Raw genomic sequence first — 13,102 nt, 5'->3', positions numbered from 1 at the left:
TGCTTTGGCCACGTTTAGCGGGAACAGGACTTAGAGAGGCCTGACCCTTACTTCTTTCTTCTCTTAAAGCCTCCTGCAGGATTTGTTGTCGCTGTGGCACTGAGTACATGGTCTCAGCCTCTGGAAACTGCATTCGCAAGGAGGAGTGTGTCCATCACTGGGGAAGGCTACGCAAGCAGAGAGGTACATCTCTTCAAAGAGGGCTTGGTTACGTGTTAGACATACTCTAGATCTGAAAACAGAGTCTGTGTTGGATTGGAGTTGCTGCGAAACATTTTGTGGCTTTGGGACTTGTCACGCTCGCAGATTGTGGCAGTTCCTAGTTTTGTCACTGGGTGGCATAGCCTTGTAAAGAGCTGCTGGGGAGCAGCGGTACAGTCCCTAAAATACGAAAACGTGTCTGGAACTGAGGTGGTTCATCTTTTTGGTGTAAAAAAAAAAAAAAAAAAAAAAAAAAAAAAAGGTAAAAGGCACAAACCATCTTGTACATTTTCAAAGATCATTCTTTTAGGAGACTTAGGAACAATAGACCTCTGCTGCCTGAGTGAGTTTACCGGTCTTGGTTAAACTCATTTGCAGCAAGATAGTAGCCTAATTGGAACTCTGTAGTTTTCTGCTAATGCATCCATGATCAGTGAATCAGCTGTGCTGGTTAAATAAGTCAAACTGCTTTGCTCATATGTGTTATTGCTGGTAGGTGGCTTCTGCAGTTTAAATATGAGAGACTTATGAATCTCTATTTTTTCCCCTTTGCTTGCAAATTATTGTTGCTGTGTTCATTCAGGACATCTCTGCACTTGTCAGCTGAAGTTTAGGTCTCTTCTCTCTGACTCTTAACTCTTGCTCTTTCAGTGCCAGGTGGATGGGAAACTCATTACAGCTGCTGCTCAGGAGCTGTGGGTTCACCAGGCTGCCAGGTTGCTAAAGTAAGTTATTGAGCAACACCTTTTTATTCTCAATGACATTTGTCCTCTGCTTGCAATGGTGGTGGCTGTGTGAGCCTTTAGAAGAATGGTGGGTTCCCCTGGGGAGAAAAAGCAAGTACTTCTTAAATGCCTTTTGCTATGCAAAGGTAAGAAAATTCAGTGTTTGGCAAGAAGGAAGAATCTCAAATGTTTGGAGTTGAAGTGGTTTCTATTTTGCAGATGCAAATTTTTTAACATTTTTCTAAGCAAGATGTAAGCACTTTTTCTAAGCAAATGACAGCGGGTTAAGTTGCCCAGCAAAAACTTGGATATAGTCTTCTTTAGGGAAACACTGAAAAAGCGAGAAAAAAGGAAATTCCTTTTAAGAAGCATGCTCAGGGCCTTGACAACAGTGGCCAAACCTTTTTTCCCATTTTTTTTTATTTTATTCTTAGATGCCTGTGCTAAGGTATCTTCTGCTGTAGGCCAAATCCTCTCTTAGTTTTCCATTTATTACACGTCCTTTGTTTTATTAAGGGGAGGAACCTTCCCAAGGAGTGTGTTGTAACCCATAAATATTGCTTCCTCTTGAGGAGGGTGGGGAAAGGATCACATCAGTAGAAAGCAGAATCTAAAACCTGCTCAGGAATTGAGCTTTGGCCCTTTGGTCGAGCTGAATGATGTCTGGGATACCTTTGTACAGGTGCTTTTTCTTGTTTCCTTGCGCAACAGCCAGGCACCCCTCGTTCTCAATCCATTGACTGAAGGGAACAATCTGTCTCTGGCCTCTGCCCAAGGTCTAGGGATTCTCCTGGTCACTTGTTTCAGTGGCATTTTTACATTTTGCAGCTGCCATGCAGAGAGAGATGGTTTAGAACCAAATGATCTAAAAGGGTCATGTCCAGTAGAAGGGGCTCCCACAGCTATTTATTGTAGGGCATCTTATTGTCTTGCTGTTTGAAAGTGCTCAGGTGATACAGAGCCAGCAGAGTTCTGGAGAGGTGTGTGCCATCGTTATTCTGGCCAAAAGCTAGAACTAGGAAGTGAATTCTGGGGCAAAATTTAAGGCTTATCAAGATGGGCAGAACTAGAACTGTCAGCACATGAACTCTAAAAGCCTGTCCTGCCCAGTCTGAAGCATGGATGGGATCAGGCATGTGGCTGCTTCTCCTATTTCTTTTTCATTTGATATCAGGATCTCTTTTTTAATCAGTGTTCCAAAAAAACATCCAGCAGGGAAGTCGGGAGAAATTGATGGGGCTATAAAAACATGACTTCTCTGCATGTTTTTACGTGGCTGTTGTAGACCATAAAACCTCATGGCCTTTTAAGAAACATACAATTTCTCTAATAGCCTCTTACTCAATGAAGCATGCTGCCAGTGCTCCAGGGCTCAGGCATCCTTTCACATCTGCCTCCTAGTTGTGCTGCTACAGATCACTACATTCTGGCTTTCTTGCTTTTTTCATCCAGATGAATTTTTTGGTAAATTTAAGGTCAGAGTCCCCAGTCTGCTCAGGATGAGAATATGCAATGGGATTTGGGGATGTTTGGGCTACTGGGGAGCACAGCGTCTTTCAGCTTTGAAGGCATTGAAAATAGCAAATATTTATTATAAACTATTCTAAGTAACTGGGCACATAGCTGGTTAGAAAAGCATTGCTGTGCCTTTTCCTTCCAAACGCATTTGGGATGTGCGTGTTTGGATCATGCTGCAGTTAGCGCCTGTGGCAGGAGGTGGCAGGGTGGAGCTGTGCATGGAGCTACAGCTCCTCAGGAGCGGACCAGTCGAGCTGCTCTGTTCTTTGTGACAGCTGAGTCTGCTCGCTTCTTTCTTGGATCTGAAAAAACAAAACAACTTTTCTGCTTCCTTCTCAGCGAGGAAGAATTGGACAGTTGTAGAACATCAGCTGTTGTAGGAAAACACCTCATTTGTTTTTCCTTCACTGCTCAGTTATGTTGCATAGCAGAGAAGGGATAGGATCAAGCTGAATGGGAGAGAATTTTTACTATTTGTTGGCCTGGTAGTCTGTTCTACTCATTTCTTTAGCAAAACAATCAGAGTCATGGGCATAGATGCAGAATTGACAAGTGTGGCCTCTTGCTCCTGGGAATTGAACCATGCAGCCTTTGAGCAGTGCTGGCTTTGGATGCAGGGAGAGGTCAGGCTCGGTATTGGCCCAGCCGCCTGGTTAACTTCAAATGATGCAGTTCTCTCTACTCTGGCTGGTTTTATTATTATGTACTGTATTACCCACAGTAATGACTGGTGAAGGAAATTATGTAAATCCCTGCTCTGCCTACATATTTCAGTTCTACAACTGCCTGGGTTTGTCCTCTAGCCTTTCTGTTCTGAGATGATGCCATGTGCAGACTGATTCCTTGTAGGGTGAGATTTGTCAGAAGCATGACGGAGGCTGGATGCAGACTGCTGTGATTATGCACAAATATGTTGAGATTGAGGGATAAACAAAACTTAAACAAAGGAAACCACTGGGAACTAAGGGAGAGAGCATGTCACCTCTGGGTGTGGTGCAGCAATTTAATTTGACCTAAAACCATGCTAGTGGGCAGTCACCACCTCTGCTTTGCCCTCTGTGTTCCTGCTTCCTTGCAGGCACAGTGATGAAGGTAACTGGCTCAGTGCAATGATCCACTTCAAAACACCCCAGAGAAGAAGGCTTTGAGGCTGACTGAATACTACCAGGGCAGGCAGGGTGGGGTCTGTGGCTGTGGAGGAAAGGAGAGTGGGAGTGCCTCTTGCAACAGTGGCTTAGTCTTGCGTTGGCTTATGCCACTCATGGAAACACTCCCTGAGTTTTCCTGCTAGCTTGGGGAGCTTTTCTGCGCTGAATATTGTTGACTCTAGAGCTTTAGCTGGGGATGATGAGGAGAGGCTGGAAATGGTTTCCATTTTTTGCCTCAAGTGCTGGTAAGGCAGTAAGCTCATGTTTGTGAACTGTCTGGTTTTGGAATATAGTGGCTCTTATTTGTCTGTACACACTGACATTTTCTGCTGCTTCATTACACTAGCTTCTCGTGTCATCTGTGGGCTGTGATACACTTGATACTAAAGCTCAGAGAGCAATGTTTGACATTAGAATCCTGCAGCTGGGCATGTCTCAGTCACAGGCAAATCCAGAAACCAGCAGCTGGAGTAGATCCATGTAAGACCACTGAGTGAGCCTTTCTGAGTAATTCTACTCTGAATTGAACGTTGGAAGCTACCTGAGACGGCCATCTCCTAGTCCGTCTTTGGGCGGTCACCAGTGGGGTCCCTCAAGGCTCCATTTTAGGGCCGGTACTTTTCAATATTTTTATAAACGATCTGGATGTAGGAATAGAGGGTATTTTGAGCAAGTTTGCTGATGACACCAAACTTGGAGGAGTTGTGGACTCAAATGAGGGCGTAAAGGCCTTGCAGAGGGATCTGGACAGGTTGGAGAGCTGGGCGATCACCAACCGCATGAAGTTCAATAAGAGCAAGTGCCGGGTCCTGCACCTGGGACGGGGAAACCCTGGCTGCACGTACAGACTGGGCGATGAGACGCTGGAGAGCAGCCTAGAAGAGAGGGATCTGGGGGTCGTGGTAGACAGCAAGTTGAATATGAGCCAGCAGTGTGCCCTGGCAGCCAGGAGGGCCAACCGTGTCCTGGGGTGCATCAAGAACGGCATCGCTAGTAGGTCAAGGGAGGTGATTGTCCCGCTCTACTCTGCGCTGGTGCGGCCTCACCTCGAGTACTGTGTGCAGTTCTGGGCACCACAGTATAAAAAGGACATGAAACTGTTGGAAAGTGTCCAGAGGAGGACTACGAAGATGGTGAAAGGCCTTGAGGGGAAGACGTACGAGGAACGGCTGAGGTCACTGGGCCTGTTCAGCCTGGAGAAGAGGAGGCTGAGGGGAGACCTCATCACAGTCTACAACTTCCTCGTAAGGGGGTATCGAGAGGCAGGAGACCTTTTCTCCATTAACACCAGTGACAGGACCCGCGGGAACGGGGTTAAGCTGAGGCAGGGGAAATTTAGGCTGGACGTCAGGAGGGGGTTCTTCACAGAGAGGGTGGTTGCACACTGGAACAGGCTCCCCAGGGAAGTGGTCACTGCACCGAGCCTGTCTGAATTTAAGAAGAGATTGGACTGTGAACTTAGGCACATGGTCTGAACTTTTGGGTAGACCTGTGCGGTGTCAAGAGTTGGACTTGATGATCCTTAAGGGTCCCTTCCAACTCAGGATATTCTATGATTCTATGATTCTATGATTCTAGTCCTTAGATATGTGATGCATTGCTACTAAGTGAACTGTTAATACAGTGCCTCTAGTTCTGATCCTACTTTGGAATTGGGTTCACACATGGCTGCTACATTGCTTTTGTGGTGGACTTCTCAGACCAACTAGTAGGCAAGTCTTATTTCTTGTTAGCCTTTATAAATTATTTAAAATTTTGTTTTGTTCAAGTGAGTGGTTCTGTTGAAATGGAGTTTTGGGTTTCTTGTCCCTTCCATCAACAAATCATTTTCCTTTTTTTTCCTTTAAGCAACATGTCCATGACGGGCGGAAAGAGAACCTTGATGGCTTTGTGAAGACTTTTGAGAAGTTGCCTACGACTGATGGTTACCCCGGAATCTACGCATTAGACTGTGAAATGGTGGGTTCCTAATCAGAGGGGCAATGCACAAGCAAAATGATGCTTTTTGAGGAAGGCTGTGTCTGAAGGGCAACTCTTTCCCTACCATCTTCTTTCCTTCCTGCTGTGGACTCTAAACCACAGACATTTACATTAATAAGAGCTAATTGAAATGTAGATTTAATTAGTCGGGGCATTGTGTGCTTCATTTGGGGACCACATCTAACTTTGAAAAGCAGTAGCTAGTTGGCCTGTATTGAGCAGCGATTGTTGGCTGGCTTTGCTGCAAAGGACCAACTGCATTTTGGGATCTGCAGTGCTTTGGTGAACAGTCCTGTAGGTACCATGCTGTGGTCGGCATGCATTTGTCGTCATGTCTGCTTTGTCACTTGCAGTGCTACACTAAGCAAGGACTGGAGTTGACAAGAGTAACTGTGATCAACTCTGACCTGAAAGTGGTTTATGACACCTTCGTCAAACCGGACACCAAGGTGGTGGACTATAACACCAGGTAAGGACAGCCTTCCTTGGGTTAGAGCTCTGTGGTCAGCATCAAGAACTTAGGAGGAATTTCTGGAAGAACTTGTTGAAACTCCAGTGAGCCCTACTTCCTAACAGCTGGAACTTTTTTTGGGTCTTGAGGTGTTCCTTTGGTGAAGGAAGCCCTCCTCTCTGCTCTTACACTGCAGATTCTCAGGTGTGACAGAAGAGGACCTGGAGAACACTAGTATCACCCTGCGGGATGTCCAAGCCGTCCTATTGAACATGTTCAGTGCAGATACCATATTGATAGGGCACAGCTTGGAAAGCGATTTATTTGCACTAAAGGTAATTCGCATGTCTTGTGTTTGCATCTCTCTCTGGTTCTTTCCCACCCTGGTGACTGTTACATGTCATCTTTTAATTTAGGAAGTGTTTTTGTAGGAAGAACCTGGAGGACACAATGGGTCTCTCTTGTCTCTGAGGCAGTGGGAAGACGGAAGAGTAGAGGAGTGGGGTGTGTGCATCACTTCTGATCTCCCCCCAGCTTTTAGTGACTGGTGCTGCCCTGGGGGACAGATCTCTGGGGTGACTGGGAGGGGTGAGTAGATCAGGGCTGGCTGGAAAGACTGATCTGGAATCATTTGCTGTTCACCTGTGTACATAGTCAAGTATCCTCCAGTGGTGTCAGCATCCTTTGACTGGCCTGAAGGTGTGCTCAGCCAGGATCAGGGCATGAGCAGGGTAGGCTCAGGGGTCTCCTGTGCCCTCTGGATGTCCACAGTAACTGCTGGAGGAACAGGACAAGTCTCTCTGCCTCTGCACTGGAGATAACTGCCTTTTTTCTTTTAACTGTAAACTGTCCTTGAGGTTCTCAGCCTTGTTTGCTGTGATTTGTGGCATTATTCTGATCAAGCTATTTTGACCTTTCAGCAGTCTTGTTTCCTGCCTGGCCTGCGTCAGCCTGCTCTGTGCATCTCTCAGCCATCTCTGCTGTCCTGGAGGGAGGGCTGCCTTCTGAACACGGGTCCCAGGGGGTTTGGCTAGGGTCACCGAGAAAGCATGTGGCTGGCAGGAGCCAAGGCTTCAGTCTGTGCTCACAAGCCAGAATTTCCTCCAGCCGTTCTTTGTCATGCAGCTTCTTTGATGAAGAAGTTGGAGCTGCCAACTCACGGCAGTGGTTTGGAAGCAGGGGGTTTTAATGTCTGCAAAGCGCTTTACCTCTCCATGGCACCCTTTATCCCAGCCTCTAAGAGAGTTCGTCATCATCATAAAAAAAATTATTTACAGTTTTATCAGTACAAAATGACTGTTGGCCTCTTAGAAGCATGATTTTCTCTTAGCATCGCAGACGCTGCCAAGAGAACGAACCCAAGAGCAATATAGCAGAGTGTGACAGGCAGTGGCATGTCAAGTCATAATGTTTGAAGGCTGTGGCAGTAAAGTCGACATCTCGCTAATGGCCATGGCAAGCTCCAAATGGTGATAGCATTTCAATTTTTATTTAAAGCTATATTATCCCGTTTCCTCAGTCTTCCTGATCTACATAAGTAATTATCATTGTGCCTGGGTGGGTGCCAAACTTGACTGCAGTCTAGGAGAGATTATCCATAATGTTGGCAGTTTTACACTCCAAAGAGCGTAGCAGGTTGTTTCTGTTAAACTGCAGCTGTTTTCAGGCATTTATGGAGCTGGGCTATGAAACTATTAATGACGAAGTTAGGAATTGTCACGCAACATTAGCTGGTGCCTAGGAAGAGTTGAGGCAGATGAGGAGACTGGATTATCGGGGTCCTGTCTGAGTCACGCTGTGCTGAGCCTTATAGAGCTTTCTTTTGGTCAGGCATATAAATTTATCTCTTGGACCTCGTGTTTTGCTCCTGTACTCGTTATGTGGAACTGCTTGCATGCAGGTTCCTTTAGCTGTCACTGAGCGTACGTTTTTGGTCAACAGAGGATTAATCTTGTCTTAGCCTGAGAGTAAGAAATTCATATTAAAAAAAAAAATCAGCTTACTGTATGTTTATGGTGTCTGTCAGATGTGGGTTTTAGGTCTTCCACTGGCACCCAAAGTGCAGCGTAAGGCAGTGTGTTGACCTGTTCAGCATCCTCAGTTCCTCGCGAAGCGTGATGAGTGATGACACTTCGTACCCTAGAGGACAGAAAGCCTCTTGTCTTCCCTGCGTGCCCCAGGCAGTTGGACCTGAACATGGGGCTGCCCAGGGCCTCCCTCCCATCTACTGTATATTTGTATGCCCAGGAGTACAAGATGTACTTGTCCCATTACAGCCTTGCTCAGCTGTGCTGGTTAAAAACTTCCTGTTGACCTTCATTGCTGACAGACTGGAAATTTTCAGGCGGGTGTGCACCTTGAAGATTAAGCCTTTCCTCTAGAAGCAGTGTGATACACAATGGACTGGGTACCATTTGGACATCCTTCCTGCTTCGGTTCACATCTTGAGAACCAGTTGGAAGGCTACAAGCGTAGTAACAAGCATTGTGGGGTCAACTGGTTCCTTGGCTTTTTCATTGCAAAAGACAACCTTGGAGGTCTGCCAGCTTCTCCAGGCCAGGGTATTAAGGAGTAACCTGTCCTGAATTTGAGTTGCGTGAACTGAAGCAGCCCTGAATTTCTGCTGTTTTGAACGCGTGGGTAGGCAGGCCTTTGAGGGCACGTACATTGGCTGGCAGAGCACTGGGAAGCTGGTTTGCACGCAGCCTTTAAGGGGGAGTCATCTTTGATTCAGCCAGAGCCTCTTGCAGAACTGGTTGTGTTGCAGCTCGGCAGGGCATTGCGCAGGGCCTGGAAGGCTGACCGGAAGGTTGCGTTAGCGTGGTTAATCCTGAGGAGCGCCCATCCCTGTGGGATTGGGAAAATAAACACGTTTCTTTCCTGTTCCCTCTCCAGCTTATCCATGGCACAGTGGTGGATACTGCGATTGTCTTTCCCCACCGGCTGGGTTTACCTTACAAACGGGCTCTCCGGACGCTGATGGCAGACTACCTCAAGCGCATCATCCAGGACAACGGTGAGGCTGAGGCGGAGCTGAGAGTGAGGGTTTGCCATCCCGTCCCCCCTGGATGCAGTTCCTTGGACCTGCCTCCCTCCCTGCTCTCCCCCGGCCCTGTTCTCTTGCTCCTGAACTTCCCTCTGTGCAGTGCCTGCCTGTAGCTGTTAATTGGCCAGCGTGTGCATGCCCTGCCAGTTTGTTTGAACCCTGGTCTGAGGGCCAGCAGCACTTGCTTCTTCCCTGTCTGCCCTAAGAGGGGACCAGGGGACTGGGGTGAGAGGGCCAGAGGCAGCTCTGTCAAGGCCATGTTGTGATCTTTCTGGCAAAGTGGGACTGACCTTTCCGTTTGAAGCATGGAGTGTTCCCTTCAGCCTTCACCAAGCACGCTGTAGCCATACTGCTGGGCAGCTTGAGGCCTCACTGGCCAGTAGCCTCGGGGCCTACAGAGTAGCAGCACTTCAGCCCTTAATTAAACGAGAATGGTGCAAGGCTGAAGTCCAGCAAAAGTGTGTTTAGTGAAAACTCTTCCACTTCCAAATGCATCTGTAGTTTACAGCGATCACAGATGCACTTGTGCCTGCTGTGGCGAAGGGCAGTGAGCAGCTGGGCCGGCCGTGTTGGGCAGGACCCGCTCTGGGGAAACCTTCCTCTGGGCTTTGTGCTGCCAGCAGCCCCGTGCAGCAGGGGACGTAACTGCTGTCCTTGTCTTTCTGTCCCCAGTGGAAGGGCACGACTCCAGCGAGGATGCCAGAGCTTGCATGGAGCTGATGGTCTGGAAGATCAAAGAAGATGCTAAAGTGAAACGATGACTTGCGCTTTCTCTCTCTCCTGTTCCTCCTCCACCTCTTTGAAGCAGTGCAATAAATGCTCAGAGTTACACTGTCCACCTGTACGCAGCAGCATGCTACCCCAGACTCCCCGTGCACTTGCAGGTATCTACAGGACTTAAGGACTGCTGCTGGTGCAGCTGAACGGCACCAGCTCACTGCTTGCCGGTCCCTGTGTCCAGGTAGTGGCTCTCAGATCCTCTTTACTCTGCCCGAGGGGTTCTCTGTGGTACAGCAGTTGCCTTGTAGGCATGGCAAGGTGGTTTTGAGTAGCACGACCAGAGAGAACTCCTTGTTTCTTAGGAGAAGCTTTTAGAGGTAGGTTGGATACATGCAGAAGGATCTTTCTGGTTCAGTTAAAGGTAGATTTTTATTTTTTTTCAAATGTAACTTAAATTGCCTCTGTACTTCAAAGCAGTTAGCTTCCTGCAGGGTTTGGAGAGGGAGGGAAATGGAATAAGGTTTGGCAGGAAGCTGTGAAGTGAGTGGATTATGTAGCTGGTGTGTGAATGGCGAGCGAGGTGTGGAGAGAGCAGAGGACCAAGCCATCTTGAAAGAGATCCTAATGCAGACCCACCGTGGAGGAGAAAGAGCTGCGAGAGAGGGAGGCAGCTCCAGAGAGCGTGTGTGGAGCAGCAGGTCTGAGGAACGAGCCTGGGTCAGGGTTGTGCCCAGCTGCTGTGACCCAGGTGATCGGTGAGTGCTGGCGTCCCGGTTCTGCAGGAGCTGGACGAGGGAGAAGTCACAAGCCTCAGACCTTGCCCGGACCTCAGGGAGGTGAGGGACAGCGGGGCTGTGATGAGCTGGGCTCACTGTGCCCAGGAGGGACGTGCAGCCTTCCAGGGCAGGAGCTGTGCAGAGGAGGACAGCAGTGAAAGCAGGCGCTGCAGCTTTGCAGGTCAGGATGAGCCGTCCTCCCTCTCACCCTGAGCTTCCAGAGCATCCCCCGCGAGCTCGTGTGTAGGGATCAAAGTTCTGGGGGGACGTGGGGACAGCTAAGACTGTACTCCATGGCCCCAACAATCTACAGGTGTGCAGAGCTACTCACCAGTCTGTCCCTGATAGCAGGGACTTGATGCAGGTCAGACCAAAAGCAATAGGTGAAAATACTCTTTTAAACTAGTTTACATGTTGGGAGTTTTAATGAGAGCAGAAGAGCCACTTGTTGTCTGTCTGGCTCCCCTGACAAAAGCAATTCTTGAGTGTCTGCTGTGCTTGCAGCAGCTTGGGCAGACTCAGAGGTGCTGGCAGTCTCTCTCTGCCAAGGCTTAAATGTTTTCGTGGCGGACAACAGCGCTGATTTCCCTGGTAGGTGAGGTCTTTCAGCACTGTGACAGCAGGTGTGAGAGCAGCGATCGCCCCATCCCCTCCCAGGACAGCATCTGTTCCCAGCGCTGGCTGCTGTGGTCCCTTTGCATACAGGTGGGATGCCTCCAGCTCCTGTTGCTGGGATCCCTGCTCTGTTTCCACTGGTGGGCAGTGGCTTGGCATCCCAGCCTCTTCTTTGCCCAAAGCAGAGGCCATGCAGCTCCTGCTGCTTCCCCAGAGCTTTGCAGGCCGTGTCACATCTGGCTGCCCTTGCAGGCTGCGAGTTGCAGGGAACGATGCTGTCTCTGTCCAGGCCATGGGAGAGACAGAGGGACAGTTCAGAGCTTCTTTACCAGGGAAGGAAGCTTTTTTCCTGCTTTTGCCTCTTTCCCTGGTTTATCCCCGCGTTTATCTTCACCCCTGGCCACAGCGATGGTGCCTGTCTGTAGCAGCCCACTGATTTCAAAGCCTCCAGGTTCCCCAGGTACCGGGCATGCAGGCCCAGCTCCCCTCTTCCCAAGCAGCTGCCTTCCCCAGCAGAGCCAGCACCCTTGTTCCTGACGAGGACGTGCTCTGCGTCCTGCTGGGGAGCCGTTTCCCCAGCTTTATCCCAGCGTCTGGGCTCGGGGAAGGCAGAGTGTCTCTGCAGCGCAGTGCAGGCAGGAGGGCTCGCGGTCATTTCCCCTTTGTCTACCCACGGTTCAGCTGAGATGCCCTAAAATGAGGCTTTCAGGGTGGGATGCCATGGGGGGAGGTTGCCCCTTCCATGGCACGTTAGTGGGAAAGGAGACGAGCGCTGCTGGTGTGGGTCAGAGCAAGTGTCAGAGCCGCGTGTGCTGTCACTGCCTCCCCGTAGCGTGATGATGGGCAGCCCCTGAACCCCCACACCCCTGGGCGCTGTAACACTGTAAAATAGGTTTGTGGTTGGTGAGAGGTTTTTGGGTTGTATATAAATATTGTAACCTGTAACTTTTTTTGTAATTGTTTTTAATAAAAGGGTGTTGACTAGATGCATGCTCCTGAGTCTGGCTCTGCTTTACCTGCAGCTGGGCTGGGAGGGAAGCTGGAGCCAGCCCAGAGGTGGGGGAGCTTGGACAGGCTTCCCTGGAGCATCCCTTGAACCTGATGCCACCGTCACTCCCTCCATGTCCTCCCGATGTGGCTCTGCCATCCTTTTACAAGCTTTGTGGCTCTGAGCGATCCCTGCCCCTCGGCTGCTGCAGAAGTCCGGGCGCCCCTGGGGCTGCGAGGTGGTGCCCGAGACGAGGTGGTGCCCGTGGAGCCCCGAGCGGGGCAGGTCCCAGATCCCACCTCTGCCCCCGAGCTGGGGCGAGAGCCCGGGGAGCTGGCGCCTGCCCTGCTGCTCTTGCCGCCTGACCAAGCTCCTCGGGAGAGCCCCTATCAATCTCACAAATGGGGCAGGAATTAAAGTGCCAAGTGAAGGAGCTGATTCAGCACGGAGGAAGAGGTGAAGGTAAAAAGTTCAAATAAAAAAATAATAGGCTATTAGATGACCTCACTGGCAATGTGTTTTATTTAACGTGCTGGTGATGGCTTGGCGATGGCAGCGGTTACTTAGGATGCTGTCAAAGTCACGGCTCAGCCGTGTTCTCAGCCACCTCTATGGGCCTGTGAGGTGCTGAGCTCTGGTGTCTCCTCCTCTGGTGTGATCCCATATGGGGTCTCTGTCCCTCTGTGATGTCCCCCTCCTGAAGGACACCTGGGGGGGGGGGGGCTGGAAGGGGACGGATGCCTTGGGGTGAGCCCCGTCATCGGCCCCAAGGGGAACTCCCTGTGGTGCCCGGAGCTGCTGTTACGGAGCTCAGCGGATGGAAGGGGCCGAGTCTCACCTTGGGGAAACTGCAAAAGTTGGAGCCAAGCAGGATTTTAGGGCTGCAAGAGCGCTGGTCCCAGGAAAGCACAGCTCACCCAGCCTCGGGCATGCA

The 13,102-nt window shown here is 49.8% G+C and overlaps 1 protein-coding gene across 1 annotated transcript in view; it reads left to right on the top strand.

Moving 5' to 3' along the window:
- REXO1 (RNA exonuclease 1 homolog) overlaps positions 1–12,151 on the top strand; it is a 42,812-nt gene extending 30,661 nt beyond the window's left edge. Inside the window, exons 10-16 of the mRNA XM_032203677.1 lie at positions 70–183; positions 853–926; positions 5,441–5,551; positions 5,926–6,041; positions 6,220–6,358; positions 8,919–9,039; positions 9,742–12,151. Of these exons, the coding sequence (XP_032059568.1) occupies positions 70–183; positions 853–926; positions 5,441–5,551; positions 5,926–6,041; positions 6,220–6,358; positions 8,919–9,039; positions 9,742–9,830 (764 nt within the window). The 3' untranslated portion in view covers positions 9,831–12,151. The remainder of the gene's footprint in view (positions 1–69; positions 184–852; positions 927–5,440; positions 5,552–5,925; positions 6,042–6,219; positions 6,359–8,918; positions 9,040–9,741) is intronic.
- Positions 12,152–13,102: the final 951 nt, after the last annotated feature.

The sequence above is a fragment of the Aythya fuligula genome, chromosome 26 (genome assembly GCF_009819795.1).
Source record: "Aythya fuligula isolate bAytFul2 chromosome 26, bAytFul2.pri, whole genome shotgun sequence".
In the NCBI taxonomy this organism is placed as follows: Eukaryota; Metazoa; Chordata; class Aves; order Anseriformes; family Anatidae; genus Aythya; species Aythya fuligula.
This window is presented reverse-complemented; position numbering and strand designations above follow the sequence as displayed.